This window comes from Xiphophorus couchianus, chromosome 24 (genome assembly GCF_001444195.1).
Source record: "Xiphophorus couchianus chromosome 24, X_couchianus-1.0, whole genome shotgun sequence".
Classification (NCBI taxonomy): domain Eukaryota; kingdom Metazoa; phylum Chordata; class Actinopteri; order Cyprinodontiformes; family Poeciliidae; genus Xiphophorus; species Xiphophorus couchianus.
Genome location: NC_040251.1, coordinates 5,425,080 through 5,438,105, shown reverse-complemented (window position 1 = coordinate 5,438,105; position 13,026 = coordinate 5,425,080). Strand labels below are relative to the sequence as shown.

General features: G+C 45.6%; 1 protein-coding gene across 1 annotated transcript in view; it reads left to right on the top strand.

The window, feature by feature from the left end:
• The window catches only part of plxna3 (plexin A3), a 56,199-nt gene that overhangs the window by 27,297 nt on the left and 15,876 nt on the right, over positions 1-13,026 (top strand). Inside the window, exons 7-8 of the mRNA XM_028010996.1 lie at positions 11,615-11,755; positions 12,162-12,262. Of these exons, the coding sequence (XP_027866797.1) occupies positions 11,615-11,755; positions 12,162-12,262 (242 nt within the window). The remainder of the gene's footprint in view (positions 1-11,614; positions 11,756-12,161; positions 12,263-13,026) is intronic.

The window sequence follows — 13,026 nt, the reverse complement described above, 5'->3', positions numbered from 1 at the left end:
GTCCATAATAGACAGAACCTTCTTCAGTGTCCTCCTCTCCACCACAGTTTCCAGGGACTCCAGCCTTAGTCCCAGTACAGAGCCAGCTTTCCTGATGATTTTGTCTAGTCTATTAGAGTCGCTGGCTCTGATGCTGCTTCCCCAACACACAGCAGCAAAGAAGATGGCGCCGGCAACAACACTGTGATAAAAGGTCTCCAACATCTTGCTGCACACATTGAAGGATCTCAGCTTCCTTAAAAAATAGAGTCTGCTCATCCCCTTCCTGCACACAGCGTCAGTGTTAGATGCCCAGTCCAGTCTGTTGCCGATTACAACTCCCAGGTATTTGTAATCCTCCACCTCCTCCACCACTTCCCCTTTGACCTTTAGTGGCCGTGAAGATGTCTTCTTCCTTCTGAAGTCAATCACCATCTCTCTGGTCTTACTAATGTTGAGCCTGAGGTGATTCTGGTCAGACCACTCCACAAAGCCGTCCACCAGTGTCCTGTACTCCCCCTCCCCTCCATCCCCTATACACCCGACAACCGCTGAGTCATCAGAAAACTTCTGTAGGTGACATGACTCAGAGTTGTACTGGAAATCAGTGGTGTACAAGGTGAAGAGAAAGGGAGAAAGCACAGTTCCCTGTGGAGCTCCTATGTCACTGACCACCACATCAGACAGGACACTGCCCAGACGGACAAACTGTGGCCTGCCTGTCAAGTAGTCAGTCACCCAGGAGATCACTGAGTCGTTGACACCCATCCTCCGCAGCTTCTCACCCAGCAGCAGAGGCTGGATGGTGTTGAAGGCACTGGAGAAATCAAAGAATGTGATTCTCACAGTGTCTCCTCCACCATCCAGGTGCGACAGTGCTCAGGAAGTTGCAGCAGGAAGATGACGGCATCGTCAACTCCTAAGTGGGGCTGGTAGGCAAATTGCAGGGGGTCTAGAAACGTCCTCACCGGAGGCCTCAGCTGGGCCAGGACCAGTCTCTCCATGACCTTCATCACATGAGATGTGAGAGCGACTGGTCTGTAGTCCTCTGGGTCGGCTGGCCTTGGCTTCTTGGGAACAGGAACCACATGTGATGTCTTCCACTGCAGTGGGACTCTCTCCAGCCTCAAGCTCAGGTTGTACATGTGTGCCAGTCCAGGGGCCAGCTGGATGGAGCAGGTCTTCAGGATCCGTGGTGTAATGCCATCAGGTCCTGCAGCCTTACCCTGGTGTAATCGCTCCAACTGTCTCTCAACCTGGCCTGTAGTCACCGTTAGCTGGGGGTAGGTGTTGTTGTCTGCAGTGGAGATGGGGGAGGAGGGAGGATGGGGGGCTGAAGGAGAGGTGGTGTGCTGGAGAATGCCGGTAGGTGGATTGAACGACTTGGGGCAGTGTGGATGTGTGGGGGGCTGGTGGTGGTAGGGGAGTAGCAGGAGGTGAGCTGAACCTGTTGAAAAACTGGTTGAACTGGTTTGCTCTATCCAGGCTCCCAGATGTCTGTGTGTCCTTCCCCTTCATTCCAGTGATGTTCTTAATTCCTTTCCACACATCTCTCACACTGTTCTGCTCGAGTTTGGACTCAAGCTTCCTCCTGTAGTTGTCCTTGCATGTCCTCAGTGTCTCTCTGAGTTCACGCTGGACTCTCCTCTGCTCCTCCTTATCTCCAGACCTGAAAGCCATCTTCTTTTTGTTTAGAAGTGCCTTCAGGTCGCTGGTAATCCAGGGTTTGTTGTTGGAGAAGCAGCGCACGGTCCGGGCTGGCATGACAGTGTCCTCACAGAATCTGATGTATTCAGTGATGCAGTCAGACATGTTGTCGATGTCCTCCCCATGAGGCCCACAGAGCACATCCCAGTCTGTCGACCCAAAGCAGTCCTGCAGTGCCTCAGCTGCCTCCTGTGTCCACCTCCTCACCGTCCTGATGCGCACAGGCTGCCTACTCAGTCGAGGGACATACTTGGGAGTCATCCTTACCAAGATGTGGTCCGACCTGCCAAGGGGGGGCAGGGCTGTGGCGCTGTATGCATCTTTGGCATTAGCATACAGGAGATCCAGCATTTTGTTTTCCCTGGTGGGACAGTCAACATACTGCTGGAAGTTGTGTAGCGCTTTGTCCAATGAGGCATGGTTAAAGTCACCTGTGATGACCATGAAGGCGTCCGGGTGTTTAGTCTGGAGTTTGGCTGTGGCAGAGCTGATGACGTCACAGGCCACTGCTGCATCAGCTGATGGGGGAATGTAAACAGCGATCAAAATGGCGGACATAAACTCCCTCGGTAAATAATACGGCAATCTGTTCCTTCACGTTAACATGGCCGGGATTACACCACCTCTCACTCACATAAAGTGCAATCCCGCCGCCCCTCTTCTTCCGATTCTTGGAAAAGTCCCTGTCCCTGCGCACCAAGGAAAATCCAGGAACCTCCACGCTGTATTCCGGAATAAGCGAGTGCAGCCAGGTTTCCGTGAAGCAGAAGATACTGCACTCCCAGTTAGCCCTGTCGCGATAAACGATAAATCGATTAATCGTATGATAAATTAAAACTATCGACGTCATTTTAATTATCGGCATTATCGTCTCTTCCGACCTTTTTCTCTTTCTGTTGATGACACCGAATGAAAAAAGGCTCAACTCCGGTGCGCTCCACTGACCCTCCTTCCTCATTTTCTTAGTGTAAAGCCCAGCGCAGACGACACGATCTTAGACCTGTCGGCCGATTGTCGGCCCATTTTCAAAACCTGACAGACCAAACATTAGCCGACAGAAATCCTAGGTTTAACGGTTCGATCGGGTTCATTCCTGCCGTGTGGTGTCCAACAATGGGCACAAAATAATGGCTACAAGTCCAGTGAACTAATTTTAAAATCACTCATTAATCAATGCTTTACTACAATCTACCTGCAATGCATGTGGCTAGTGTCAGCGTAAAGTCCTGACTGAATGAAAATCATTATAACCTGTTTATGTCACGTTAACGAAGAACAGCTGAACAGTTACCGGGTTTATCAACTGCAGTAGCAATTTCGCTCCAACTCCTCCTCTTGTCATTTCTATATTCTTTGCATGTTGAATAAACATTAATGTTGTTTCCACATATCATCTCCAATGTCGGCTGGACTTCGGGTTGCCCCGTGTCAGCTGTTTGGGATTCCCCTCCATAATTTCGCGCAGACAACACGGAGGAGAATCCTCGCTTTCTGATTGGCTGCCTGTCACATTCAACAGGTTGAGTTAAGATCCCAGTTGGGAAAAACCCTGATTTAGATCGGAGCGGCAACAACGATCTACCGTAACACACCACACAATGTTAGAACGACCAACGATCTAAGATTGTTGTATGGGGAAAAATAGGAGCAAAAAATCATGTAGTGTGAACTATTGCATCAGGTAGTCGATGTGCCCATCTTCTCTATTTAAATCTAATTATTACTGAAGGGCAACATAATATACAGACTTCATAATCTTTTGGTTGAATGCAGTATTTATTTCCACTTTGGCTTTATGTTTAGTTTTTTTTTTTCAAGTGAGTTTTTTGTTAATGGAGACTGAGAATCCATTTTATTTTTGTTTTTGGTTGTTTAGTTTTTTTTGTTTATCAGTTCCAGTGTTAAATATTCTTTTGAAAATAAAGTGTATCTAACTTTGGCAGGAAATCACATGAATTATTACATCATTTCCATTAAATCAGTGTAAAAAGATCTGCAAACAATATTATCATTTATCGCAATAATTTTTGAGACAATTAATCGCTCAGCAAAATTTGCTATCGTGACAGGCCTAGTCCCAGTACTCCTTCTGGGTCCTAACCAGCACCGTGATTTCATCTGTCTTATTCCCCATAGACCTCACGTTCCCCACAATAATCGCCGGTTTGTGCCGTCTCCTCTTCTCCCTCTGTTTAACTCCAGACCTGCAGCCCCGTCGTCTCCTCCGTAGCTCCTCTGGGACCACAGGCCCGTCTCCGGGCAGCAGCAGAGGCCCACACAGCGCAATCAGCCGTTCACGCGTGTAAACAATGCCGCTATTCCGCTCGGCGAGGTTCTCCATAGCAATTATGCCTCTACTCCGTAAAGAACAGCGACGGATTTTTATTTATGTAACCCTGAATGAAAAACAGTGTGTGTATTTAAATTATATCTGTTAAATGACTAATGGTTCCTGTCAGCCTCCTTCAGATATAACTGATTTCTTCAGTTACTTTATTAGTAGCAAAGCAGTTTTTATTGCGACATACTTTTTCAAACATTTAGCTAAGAATCAATGTAAAACAACAGTATTATTAATTATGTGCATATATATTGACTAATGTGAAAGTGAGTTAATTAAATTGTTTGGGACGATAATTACTCTGAACTGAAATGGTTTTGGGTCAAACCAACCTGTTCTTAAGAGCAGCAGGATATTAGGAAATCATCTGATGTTTATCATGTTGAATTTTTGAAGAGACATGAAAATAGATGTGCTGTTTCTCTGCACAGAGCCTGAGTGCAGATGATTATCTGATATTTACTGCAGTCTTGGCCTTTCTGTATGATGTATATTGTGATTTTTCAGGCTTACTGTTGCCATATTCAGGATTTACAGCCATAGGCGTAAATCCTGGGAGGGCGGGGGGTCCGGACCCCCCCAATCTTGGAAAAGTCTAGAATTGTCCCCCCCCAAAAATTATTGAAGAAACATTTGCATTTAAATAATATCAATATGAAAAGGCAAAAGAAACAAAAAACAATAAATCTGCCATTTATCTCAGAAAATAATAAGAATAAATTTTCAGGTCCCTCCTCCATTATTAGGTTCAGTCCAAAGTGTAGGAGGAGCAACAGCAGCTGAACGGCACCGGCTCCGTTAGAACCGCTGGAGTGAGGAGCTAGCTGCTAGCTGTTAGCTTTGCAGCATAAATAAAAAAAAACCTCCAGTAAGTAAATACTTACAGCAAAAGACATGTAAACATTTTATTTATTTTCACTGCTCAATAAGAAGAAACACATTAATAAAGATCAGACTGCAGTTCGTTATTTTATTACTTTGACTGAATCATGATAAGCTGCCTTATTAGCAGAACTGCTACACTGTTTTCATAGACTTCAGCTTTTTTGTCAACGGTAGCAAACATCTAATTCATATTTAGCTCTTTAACTTTTAGTAAATTAGAAGAGTTTGAAACGGGAGGGAGGGGCTGAGCAGGTGGAGCAGCTCAGAGTGGGAACCCAGAACAGAGAGAAAACTAAAAGTTATAACTTTATTTCTCACTGTCCTCAATGCAGAGCCTTTAAAACCACAAAATAAAATCTGAATATTTTTCTATATAAACCCTGCTGCTTTAAATGTTATGTTTAAGTTATAATATTCCCCAGATATTCATTTCTATCTACCTGTTGGTTCTCAGTCATCCAGGACATGACAAAACTAAAAAAGGCTTAAAAATAAAGCAACTTAACAAGTTATTATTTAAATAGCCCATAACTTGTATTATGAGCCATTTCAATAAATCAATGTTTATGAGGAATTTTATTAAGATCAGTTACTCATTAAAACTTTGTTATTTAGAACCTTAAATTTAAATATTTGTAAAGGTGCAGCAGAGTTTAGATCAGTCAGACTAAGCAACATTTGAATTTTAGTTTTCTCTGCAGGCTGTTTACTGAGAACAAAACATGTTTGATGTGCATTACTAGTCAATTTTGGTCCTGCACCATTGAAATGTAACATTTTATGTTATATTGCTCTTAAGAAATTTTGTTGTTTATGGTTCCCCCAAAAATTAGATGGGATTTACGCCCTACTGTCCTTTCCAGTAACTATGTGCAATCTGAAGATGAACAGAGAAATAATCAGATCTGATGAAAGCAGTTTTGTGTTCAAGGCTAAAGTACTTTAAAACTCATCACTAAAAGTTTCTAATACGTTAGTCGATCCTCTGTAGATCAGGAGATCTTTGATATCTCTGAATAATCGGTGCCTAACCTCCTCATGGTTGTCAGCTCTGTTATCTGTTCTTATCGATCTGTCCTTGCGCTCCCGCGCACGTCGCTCCCCATCTATCCTCACCGAGGTTCTGCTGTTGGTCTGACTCTCAGAACCAGCTGCGTTTGGTTGCCTGGTCATCAGGCCAGAGTCACGGACAGAGCTGCATGCGGTCAGCTGTAATCATCTGCTGGTAAGTTACCCTGTGGTACAGCAGGCTGGGTGCTAATACTTTTTTTGTGGGGTGGGGGGCGTTGTCCAGGGTGTTGGATGCTACCTGCTGGTCACCTCAGCCTGGTCATAGGGGGCGCTAGAGCAGTCTACCAGTGGCCCACCTTGTTAAAATGTTAAAAGTTACAATAATTTAGAGCTGCATAATTTGGCATCATAATCTGGAAACGGTAGCGCATGAGGCCAACAGGCAGCTGCAGGAACGGTGCAATCAGAACGGCCAGATCAACGTGTCAGCTATAAGGCTAGCTTACGCTGTCTTCACTGTCTCTGCTATCTAAAAACGCGTGAAAAATGAACGAGGCTCAGTCTGGCAGAGGACAAGTAAAGCTTGAGGGGCCCGCCAGGCTGATGGCAGGCCCACCAGGCTAAATACTTTTTGGGCGCTCGTCCAGGATGTTTCTGAATAAATCTGAGCCACAGGTAGAAAACATACAGCTGTGGTTTGTTGTGATGCCTTCAGGGTCAGAAACTGGGAGGAACGGGAATATCAGCATCTAATATTGAGAGGGGGGAAATCTGGAGAAGCTTGGGTCTAACCCTCACATGATCAGGAAACTCCAGGAGGAGATCCAGCTCCAAACTGCCCCCTGGTGGCAGATCAGGCTGGAGAGAAAGGACGGAAGATGTCTTCATAAACCGTCCTGCAGGGTCTCACTGTCATCTTTCCTGGTTTGGCCTCTGAACACCACGTGTCACTTCCTGTTTCCTTAATCAGCTCAACTGTGGAATCTGTCTGATTCCCGCTAACCGGCTCTGGAGCCAATATCCAATCAAAACTTGTCTCCAATTAAGCAAACGAGCACAGACTGCAGTTGAGTCGCTAAAAACCAGCTGGTGACGCTTCACTTTGCTTTGTCCGGACCCTCAGAGAGAAACGACTGGAGGCGTGGCCTAAACATTTTACATTCGACCCAATCGCCGACGTTTGCAATGCGCCAGTTCGACGGCGTGAAGCTCACCGGAACTCATCTGATTTATCAGCTTTTCTTTTTCAGCTCACATAAATCTGATCTCAATCTGTGGCCTCAAAATTACATTTACGTGATGAAATGACTCCAAGGGTATGAAGATGTTTGATAAAAATTACATGACACAATGATAGATCTGAAGAATTCAAACATATAAATGTTTGTGTCAATAAAGTTACAGTTTAATCAAACAAGTGATTTTAGGGGGACTGAAAATCCTGAATATTTTCCTTCTGATAAAAACATTTATGATCTCTGATCTGATTTCTATGTGAGCTACAGTACAAATTACAGATCTTTGCTTTTCTTGTTTCAGCCAGGGACAAAATCCTAAATGAACTCCAAATATTCCTAAATATCTTTAAAAATTCACAAATATCTTTCAATGTTTTAATCTGTGTTTACGAACATAAATAATGTTGGAAGAAAAGTGTGATAGATATTGGTGATATTAGAGCTAAAGATGACAATAATATGTAATAATAATAAATGAACAGCTGATCCATTCAGAGGCGGTCTGAGTGCAGACCTTCGGCCGGAGGAAGAGGAGCTGGATCTGGTGGGAACAGGAAGGTTCTGGTTCTCAGATCCTTGTTTGAGCTGCATCACCACAGGCGCTGTGGTGCAGAAAGCATTGGGTTCATTATTATTCGGTTGCCATGGAGACGATGGAGGAAGGAGCGAATCATGCGGCTCCGTGGAGAGTCTCCATGGTATAGTCTCTAATTTTTCCATGGCGACAACAATGGCTTCTGCAGGGAAAACAGTTTGGGGTGGAACTGGTGAATCCAGGGATCCGGTGAATCCACTGGATCCGGTGAATCCAGTGGTGTTATTTCCATCCATTTTGTCTGTGTTTCCTCTAATTCATGTAAAGCTCTCTGAATTGCCTTGTTGCTATAGAAATAAAATTACCTTAGCAAAGCTTAAAACTGAAACAGTAAAAGTTTTTATTTTGTTTCAGACGTAGAGGACTCCATGCTCCTCTGCCTGACCCGGTTCTATCTGACCCGGTTCCGTCAGGCCAGAACCGAAACTCGGTAATGAGGCAAAACTCCGGGTTTGAAGCGGAAAAACATAAAGTCCTGAGAGCCCGAAGAGGTCAAAGGTTGTTACAAGAGGTCAGGTGGTTCTGCCGAACTTCCTGTCCTCAGAACCAAAAGCATAATTTTCTAATTTGTCCACATTATTGAGAAGAGAAGCAGCAGCAGCTGGATGAAACCCGAGAGCGGCCCGGTGTGTGTGTGTGTGTTCGTGTTGCAGTGAAAGCGGTGCAGGTGTTGAGTTTCAGGCCTTGCTAATGTGTTTGTGAATGGCAGTGTGAGGCAGACAGATGGAATGAGCTGAATGGGTCGGCTAACAGATACTAATGGTTCTGATGAAACCCAGTTTCCTGGAGAAAGCCCAGGTCAGTTCTGAAGGTCTGTTCTTAAAGGGTCGGTATTGTGTAAATCATCCTGGTTTTCCCTGCTGTGTTGCTCTGATTCTTTCATGTTGGAGAATTTCTTTACTCTCCATGGCAACCATTCAGCTGTTAAAACATCTGGGTGGACCCTAGCCCCGCCTTCGAGGCGCAGCTCCTCCCCCACTTGGCTCCTTCAGACTAGCCAGCAGCAATTAGCAAACAGCTGAGCTCATCATAGGAGCTGCTGCTCAGAGCAATGCTGGTAAAGACGTTAAAGGGTTAATAGAGGAGCCATGTTGGGATGACTTCCTGGAGGCGGAGCTTCAGAAAGAGCAGATCTTAAAGAGACACAGACCCAATTTCAAGGCGTTACATCAGGAAGTCAAATTTATTTAAAGTCATATTTAAAAGATGTCATAACAACTGAAGGCAAAATAGCTGCTGATTATAATATAAAATGGGACTATGTGCCTGGAAAACACAAAGCTGCCCTTTAAAAAAAAACATGACACAAAATGAGGGAAAACTTCAGAGGCAGAAAGTCTGAGCCAGTCTTTTGTCAGTCTTAGTCCTCTGGATGGAGACTGAGGCAGCATCATTCCCACCAGCTCTGTCTAGTTCGCTTTAACCCGACTTCAGTTCGTTTGCTTATAAAGTCCGGTAGGTGAGGTGTGAACCCTAATTGACCTCTGACCTCTGGTCCTCCAAACCTCGATCTGGGTTCCGTTGAAGTGAACTCTGGTTGGTTTGAATGTGAACACCAAGCGTACCGGAGACCGCTCCAAAAGCAGAAACTGGACTACAGCACAGGGCATTCTGGGTAAATACAGGCAAAGCTAACATGCTAGCTTAGCGCTAGCAGCAGAAATGTCTTCTGGTCTTTAGCCAAAGACTAAAGAGAAATCCTCCAACACTAAAATCTGACGCCTCCATCTTGTTTCCATCTGGTGAAGAAGGAAGTTAGGGTAAGGGTTCAGAGGTTTTTGTGTTGTTTCCTTCAGTGGTTCTTGGTGCAGCGCCCCAACAGGCCAGGAGGGGAACAGGTTGGTTTGGGTCAGAACCACAGCAGCTGGAGGTGGAGCAGATGATGGAGTTCTGGTTCCAGTAGAACCGGGTTGACCGGACAATCAGGAGGAAACAGCCTATTTGGAGCAACTTCAGAAGATACAACAGAACTAGCTTATTGTAGTTTCTGTGTTTTGCTGTCATTTTTCCATTTTTAATGGCCTTCTGGCCCAGATTTAGTCTCTCTAATACATCAACCTCAAATACAGACAAGTAAAACCTTCGGAAACAATTTTTAAAAAATTACAGAAAACAATAATGTTTTTGGAAATGCCAAGATAAAATCCATATAAATGTCTCATTCAGTGGATCTGCTGTAGAGTCTAGTCAGAACAGGACTGAATCTGTGTGTTATCAAGTGAACACACACACACAGAGGCTAGGTATTATCAGTTCTGGAGTCAGTTTATCTGAAATGAGTTGCAGCTTTACTCCAACTACCAGACCAGACCTCCCAGTTCCACCCCCATGCCGACCCCCACACACACTCTGAGGTATTACGTTACACAGGAATGTCTGTGTGTGTGTGCAGCATCATGTTTCCAGCAGAATGTGACCAGCTGAGCAGAATAAACTTAGCATTAAAAAGCTTGTTTAACTCCAACGGAACCAGTGACAGCTTTATGGAAATGAAACTGAAGTGTTTACAGTATAGGTTCTGATTCTGAAACGGGTCAGGTAAGCTGTTTCAGGAAAAATCTAAGTATTCCTTCCAAAGGTCCCACAGAACCGACCCAGTGACAGATTGTTTAAGAGCCACGTTTCGGATGCAAACAGCTGTTGCAGGAGGCTAAAGTTAATGCTAATCAAGAGGGCTGAGACTGTCCAGGTCACATGACCCCGACATGGTTCTGGAGGTTGTGTTGGTTCTGGAGGTTCTGTTTTATCTGTCGGTTCTGTTCTGTTGGCTCTGGAGGATTTGTTGTTTGCATTGGTTCTGGAAATTCTGTTGGTTGTGTTGGTTCTGGAGGTCTGGTCCTCACATGGTGGGTAAAGTAGGAACATAGGAAATGATTATGAGAACCGACAGCTTTCCAACAGCTGTGCTCTTTATCTGTGGCTGCGAGGTCAGAGGTCATGTGTAGGAGAAGGGTCGAGTGTGTCGGAAACAAAGCAGGTGCTGATGGTTAGAATGCCAGCCGGGGTTCATAGTTCAAAGGTCACAGGTCACTTCCTGTATCGCTCTATCACTGAGCTCTCCTTCATCTTCTGCTTTCACTCTCATCCCGTCCGTCTTCACATCTCCGGTCCGGTTCGGGATTGGAAGCTTTTTCCAGAACCTTCTAACCGTGTTGCTGCCGGTCTCTCTTGCTGCAGTGTCCTACTTTATCGTTTCCTCCCTGCTGCTCCGACGCCGTTAAACAGGATTGTACAAGTGTGTGTGTGTGTAACTCGTCAGCTCTAATTAAGCTGGGCTGCTTAACGAGCAGACAGCTAATTAACTACACACACTCGTCCTTCATCCCTTGTCTGACTTTCCCCTCTTACATCGTTTGTTCTCTTTCTTTCTTTTGCATTTTTTCTTCCTCCATATTTTTTTCTATTTTCTTTGTCTTTTTTTCCTTCTATTTATTTGTTGGCCATTTCTTCCTCCTCTTCCTCTCCTCCTCTTCCTCGATGGTGTTTTTCTGGGTCAGGGGGGAGGGGAGGATTTGGGTCTTATTTTAGTTGCTCCACATATTTGCTGGGTTCCTGCTGTATTCAGCATCCCTCTTCCTCCTCTTCAGTCAGAAGTAATCCCATTACGCTGCAGGAACGGAAGATTTTCATCGTAGGATGAAGATCAAGAAGGTGATGATGATGATGTAGATGAAGTCGTCGGGCAGACTCTGGAAGTGAATCCAGTCTTTATCTCAAGGTCTGCTGAAAGGTTCTGGTACCCAAAGAAACGGGTCTGTGGAGAATCTGGACCCGGTTCTGTTTGCTTCATCGTGTGGTTTTGTTGTCAGCTCAGACATGTTGTCGGGTCGGTCTCACGGTTCTGGTTCTGTGTTTCAGATCCGAGTGGACGGCGTGCTGCCGCCGGCCCAGAATGCCTTGCTATATGAGACGGTGGCGGTGGCGGAGGGCCAGCCCATCCTGAGGGACATGGTGTTCAGTCCGGACCACCGCAGCATCTACCTGCTGAGCCACCGACAGGTAAGGCCCGGTTCTGATCCCGCCCAGAACCAACGGCCGGGTCCAGAACTTCTGCTTGCTGTGACAAACCGGACCTCCAACCGGACCTGACCTTACAACCATAACAGAGGCCATCCTGAATGCTACAGCTGGTTAGCATAGCCACCAGGGTGACGGACCGGTTTAAACAAATATGTAAAAATGCCGTTTTGCAGCTTTAAGCCTCCAGAAAAAGACCAGAAGCCAAACAACAAAACGAGCCTCAAACACCGAACCCTTTTCTGAACAAACACATCAGTTTGCTTCTAAACAGGCCTGGTTTGGCCCGGTTCAATGTCTGTACTGAAACACAGCCAGTGGAAACCTGACACCAGATCGGGTCAGAGCAGAACCCAACTGAAGGTTCTGGTACCGGTCCTTTCTCCAGGTGACCAGGCTGCCGGTGGAGAGCTGCCAGCAGTACAGCAGCTGCTCCGACTGTCTGGGATCAGGAGACCCGCACTGCGGCTGGTGTGTCCTCTTCAACAAGTAAGAGCATTCTTCTTCTTCTTCTACTCACTGATTCATCACAGGGGCTCACCTGGAGGACCTGGAGGACCTGGAAGGTCCTGGTAGGACTGTTTACTTTGGATAAAAGTCAATGCAAAGACCTCATGAAGATAGAAAGACCCACTATGTGTGTGTGTGTTTGTTTGTAATACCTTGTGGGAACCATTTTCCTGACACATATTACGCTGTGGGGACCCGCTGCTCCTTGTGGATCCGAAACCTGGGCCCCACAAGGGAAAACGCTGTTTATGGGTCAGGGGTCAGATTTAGGACTGAGGAATGAATGGAAGTCAATGGAAAGTCCCCACAAAGATAGCCACTCAAACATGTGTGTGTGTGTGTGTGTGTGTGTGAGTGTGATCCCCTCAGGCGTCATTAAAGTTGCTATAAATTCTCCAATCTCTCATCAGGATGTTTGATGTTCAGCATCCAGGCCATGCCGGAAGTTCCTGTTTAGAGCTCCATCAGTCATCTGTCCCTTCAAAGTAAAAGCCTCAGCCACAAGGCTGAGATGAGACCCAGGAGGCGGCTGGATGGGTCTCTGAGTGTTTCTGTCTTTATGAACTGGAAAGTCTCAGCTTGAAGGTTTATTGAAGACATGATGCCCTTACACTTTACCCTGAGCGTCGCCTTCAAGGCTCCGTCTATTCAGGCTAAAGAGCCAGCTCAGAGTTTCCTCTGATGGTAGCTGCTTCTGGTATGCAGCTTTGCTCCTCTTCCTCCTCCTCCTCTCTGTCCATCTG